The sequence below is a fragment of the Limanda limanda genome, chromosome 13 (genome assembly GCF_963576545.1).
Source record: "Limanda limanda chromosome 13, fLimLim1.1, whole genome shotgun sequence".
NCBI lineage: Eukaryota > Metazoa > Chordata > Actinopteri > Pleuronectiformes > Pleuronectidae > Limanda > Limanda limanda.
In genome coordinates, this window is record NC_083648.1 from 14,537,868 (window position 1) to 14,543,121 (window position 5,254).

The window sequence follows — 5,254 nt, forward strand, 5'->3', positions numbered from 1 at the left end:
CTGACATCTCACTGTTTGTAAGAACACCTGTATCCATACAGATTTGATCTTTGTGTATGTATGTGTGTTTGTGTGTGTGTGTGTGTGTGTGTGTGTGTGTGTGTGTGTGTGTGTGTGTGTGTGTGTGTGTGTGTGCTGTCTGTCGATTTGTGAGGGAACATTCTTTGCTTCAAGCGTGACCTTATTTTAAAGACGTTTGACAGGAGTGAAATGGGATGTCTGTGTTTAGTTTTTCCCCCGGCGCTGAGGGCTCAGCGTGCTGGTGCAGTGTGACTCTCTTCACTCCAGGTGTTTGACTAAAAGGCTTAGCTGCAGTTTGAGGGCAAGAGAGACTCCCCTGGCAGCCAGCCTGACAAAACCTCAGAGACACCCCAAAGAGAAAGACAGTAACAGAGGCATCAGCGGCTGAATTTGAAAACCACACATTTAAAATAAGCAGGCGGATGAACTTATACATAGGATGAGGAGGGTGAGACAGAGCAGGACAGGAAGAGAAAAAGACGATCAACACTTGGGCGGGATTGCTCTCGATCATCGTACAGCTTCGTCGAAGCTGCTTAGGAATGAGGAATGAAATATCCCAAAAACGCCTTTGGATTTGGATTGGAAAATTGAAAAGTTTCTTCCTGGACTAATTCTGCATCTTTCCACCAAGTTTCATGAAAATCGGTTTTGTTGTTTTTTTGTAATCGTGCTTGTTAACAAACAAACCAACAAACTATCAAACGGACAGTTCATTATTAACAGTGAACACAAATAATTCTGGTAAGTTTACTTGTAGCAGGATTGTATGAGTCCGTGTTTGCGAAGACGGTCTTGTAGGTCAGTGTGATCTCACTGTTGTAAGGTCCAATATTTCCAACATTGCCAAGGGCTGCTCCAAATGCCACCTTGTTACCTTGAGAGGCAAAATGAAAACAGAGCTATATAACAACATTTTATGACACATAGTTTCATTCAGAAGAAAACCCTACTGAATGCTCTTACCTTGGAGCTGCCTCCTCAGAACCTCTATCTCTTTCTCAGCGAATCTCTGCTTGTCCTCCAAATCTTTCAAGGCACTTAGAAAATTGCAATTCAAAATCTGGCACTCGCAGTGACAAGCAGATTCGATTCTGGTACTCTGGAAGCTGTTGGTGTCTTCTGCCTGTTGATCCAGATGATCCTCAGCCACACACAAAGTGAAGAGGGATAAACCCAACACAACCATCAAGGTCTTCATCTTTGGACTATTTTTGTTTGTCTGCATCAGCTCTCGCCACGATGCCTTATATAGCACGCAAAGAAGGATGTACCAGTGGGTTTTTCCAGAAAGGTGGTGTTGTTTGTATGAGATACGATAAGAAGGAATATGATAAGAAACTTGCCAAAGGTTTATTTGATAACTCACAACTGAAATAAATCTACAAAACTACATAAAATAAGAGCAGCATATTCAGGGATTGTTCAGGCCTCACAGTCACACTGCTGGTCTGTATATTCACCTAACTTTGGCTATTCAATTCAACTTTAACCGTTATAATCACCCATGATGCTTGTATATAGAGGATAGCAAACAGTTAAGATAAATGTGGAGCTGGAAGAGCTTTTAAACATAAGAGAATAATCTCTCTGTGACCGAGAGGGAGATATAGCACGTTTAAGAAGTTAAAAGCCGTTTTCAGACATGATCTCCAGAAATTAGATGAAAAATTGGGTCTGGACTTGTTGTCCTTCACATATGAAGAATGCAGCAGGTCTCATTAAGGCATGCAGAACTATATTCAGCTGCACAAATCCTTGTTTATAGCACAATGACCCAGGCCCTTGTGACCAAAGCTTTTGAATCTCGTCTTTCCGAGTTTCCTTCTTCGGCTCCTCTTTTTCATCCTGAGATATTTTTATTCTTTTTTCGGGACATTTCCCGCTGTGTTGTCACATGGGCTCACTCCGACATTTCACTAGAGGGCTGGCAGGAAAGGTTCTGGAAAATGTCCAAATAGAGCAACGGACTCTGACATTTGCCTTCTCACATACAGCTCCTCTGTGAGATTTCACTTCAGTGCCTGTCTGAAAGCAGCTGAAATATCACAGTTCCCCCACAAAGAACAAACTTTATCAGCCCTAATCTACCTGACACGTGACATTTAAGTTCAGAGGATTCCTTATTCGACCAAACTAGCATAGTCAAATTTGACTGATATCTATAACGCAGGAAAGTGTGAAATGAAGCAAAAACTCCCAATATCTTTAAGCTCCAGCTTCACTGAACCAAGGATTTCTTTTCACATCCATACAATTTGAAAATCAATACAAGTTTTTAAAGTTTTAAAGAGTCGTCGCGTAAACCAACTAATTTAAAGACGTCACCCAGGGCTCTGGGAACTTGAACTTTCCAGCGCTTTAGCAAAATCAATGAATCCTCAAAAGTCCAATAAAAATAATAACTGGCAGTTAAGTTGGTCTTTAGACTTGCAGTAATGTAAAAACGGAAATTAGGTATTCATTTTTTAATAATGGCACCATTTTTGAGCTGGAGTCATAGGGTGTTTATTAATTAAAAGAAACACAACACAAAGACAAACATAATATCAATGAATATAAAACTTTCAATTTACAAAGTTTTGATCAGGATCCCGTTTAACTTGATGTATTATCATACAGTGTTTTCATTAATTCAAGTTTCAGGTCAGCTCTAAACACTTTAATTCATTAAACAACAATACCCCAATGGAAGTAGCAATGTACTGCACCTCACTGACTCTCTCTTCTCTCTCTGAAGTTTATTTTTTCTCAGAAAGGGAATAACAGATGTCCAATGAAGGTGCTGTGGTTATTATCATTATCAAAAATCCACGTATTCTCCCGGAGCCTCTCGTACACCTGGTCTCCCACATTAAGATGTATAGTCATGCCGTTAGTTCCCGTGTCATAGCGATTTCCCAATGGATGATTATACACGGTAACGATCTGCACTCCATTCTTCATGAGTCGCAGCCCCATTGGCTTATGTGATTGATTATGACCAGAGAAGCTGAAGTAATACATTCCTTGGACTGGAGCACAGAAAATACCTGAGGATGATAAACAGACACAGTTACATGTCAATAAACTGTAAGCACAGAAGCTGTTCTACACAATCAAAGACAACTGTAATGCTGTAAGTAGAGCACATTCCTCCGCCAGGGCCCAAAAGTCTGGGAATAAATATCCCAAGAAAACCTTTGGAGGAAATTTCTTCCAATTCTTGAAAAACTGATGAGATTTTGGTGGTCAAAGAGCAAGGTCATGGTGGCCTCACCAAACCTGTTGTTGGCCTCTTGAGTCTGATATCTCACTCCAGCTTTAGGGAATTTATTTCACTTTTAAACAGTTGTCACTTGGATTTTAAGATAAACTGATTGTATATTCAATGGTCACAGTGACCTTATACGAGTCTGGAAATCCATGATCTGCCCCTCATCCAGATCCGTACCAAATTTGAAAAGGGTCTACCTCGACTAATTCCGAATCTTTTCACCAAGTTTCATGGAAATCGGTTTTGTTGGTTTTGTGTTATCGTGCTTGTTAACAAACAATCAAACGGACAGTTCATTATAAACAAAGTGAACACAAATAACTCTGGTAAGTTTACCTGTAGCAGGATTGTATGAGTCCGTGTTTGCGAAGACGGTCTTGTAGGTCAGTGTGATCTCACTGTTGTAAGGTCCAATATTTCCAACATTGCCAATGGCTGCTCCAAATGCCACCTTGTTACCTTGAGAGGCAAAATGAAAACAGAGATATATAACAACATTTTATGACACATAGTTTCATTCAGAAGAAAACCCTACTGAACTCTCTTACCTTGGAGCTGCCCCCTCAGATCCTCTATGTCTTTCTCAGTGAATCTCTGCTTGTCCTCCAATTCTTTCAAGGCTCTAAGAAAATATTCATTCAAATTCTGGCACTCGCAGTGATGAGCAGACTCGATGCTGGCTCTCTGGGTGCTGTTGGTGTCTTCTGCCTGTTGATCCAGATGCAGGACCTCAGCCACACACAAGGTGAAGAGGGAAAAAACGAACACAGCCATCAAGGTCTTCATCTTTGGATTATTTCTGTTTGTCTGCATCAGCTCTTGCCCCGATTCCTTAAATACCACGCAAAGAAGGAAGTACCAGTGTGTTTTTCCAGAAAGGTGGTTTTGACTGCATGATATACGATAAGAACGAATGTGATAAGAATCTTGCCAAATGTGTATTTTATGACTCACAACTCAAATAAATCTATAAACTACATAAAAACTAACTGGGGGGGGGGGGGGGGCAGGGTGAGAGAGATGTGCTCAGTGCATGATGGGAGTTCAACCTGCAGTCTAGGCCAAGAGCAGCATAACTAAGGGATTGTTCAGGCCTCACAGTCACACTACTGGTTTGATTTTTTTATATGAAAGTATATATTTGCAGTATGATCCTGTTTTTAAGATGAATATGTTGAATAGGTACAGAGGAGCTGGGGTCTGAGTCCCACGGTCAGTGCCTGGAAACAAACTAATGCATTATTTGTTTGGATAATTTGTAAACAGCAAGAATTTAAAAAAGATTGCTAACCTTGTCTTTCAACATTATTCAAATATAACTACTGTATGTTAAGATATTTTCTTTTGGACATTGATCTTTAAGCTTTTAGAATTTATTGTTTTAACATTACATTATATTACATTTCATTTCGCTGACGCTTTTATCCAAAGCGACTTACAATAGGTGCATTCATCCCCGAGGGTAAAAACCCAGAACAACTTTATCATAGCTCTCCGATAAGGTAGATCATTCAAAACAAACAAAGCTAACTCTGAATGTGACCAATGCCAGTCATGAGAGTGAGTGATGGTAAATACACATGATTGACCTCTGTGTTTTTCAACCATGATGGTCGGATTCTTCTATCATTGCTTCATGCTGCAGTCAGATTGTCTACAAGAGTGGATCAGTCACTTTGGTCCTAAGGGACGACTGATGTAAAGACCTCACAGATCTAGGAAACTGAAATAGACTGAATGCTCTGCGTCTACCTCTCACACTGCTCACTGAGTGGGAGGACGGAGCAGACACACTGAAGTGCTCACAGCTCCCCCACACATACCCAACATCCTATCTGCTAACTGCTCTAAGCCTTAGCAGTCATGCGCTCAGTTCGGCCTGTGTGTGTGCATGCAGCCACTTCTATGGTAATGGCTGTTTGTGAAATATAATGTTAAGTTGTAGCTTCAGATTATTGACAAGAAAAGGATAATTTT

At 40.5% G+C, this 5,254-nt stretch overlaps 1 protein-coding gene across 1 annotated transcript; it reads right to left on the bottom strand.

The window, feature by feature from the left end:
• Positions 1–2,513: 2,513 nt before the first annotated feature.
• LOC133017503 (complement C1q-like protein 2) lies at positions 2,514–4,063 on the bottom strand. Its single transcript, XM_061083612.1, has 3 exons — positions 3,826–4,063; positions 3,614–3,736; positions 2,514–3,053 (listed from the first exon to the last, which is right to left on the bottom strand). Exons 1-3 carry the CDS (start codon positions 4,061–4,063, stop codon positions 2,773–2,775), a joined length of 642 nt encoding a protein of 213 aa, XP_060939595.1. The 3' UTR covers positions 2,514–2,772.
• Positions 4,064–5,254: the final 1,191 nt, after the last annotated feature.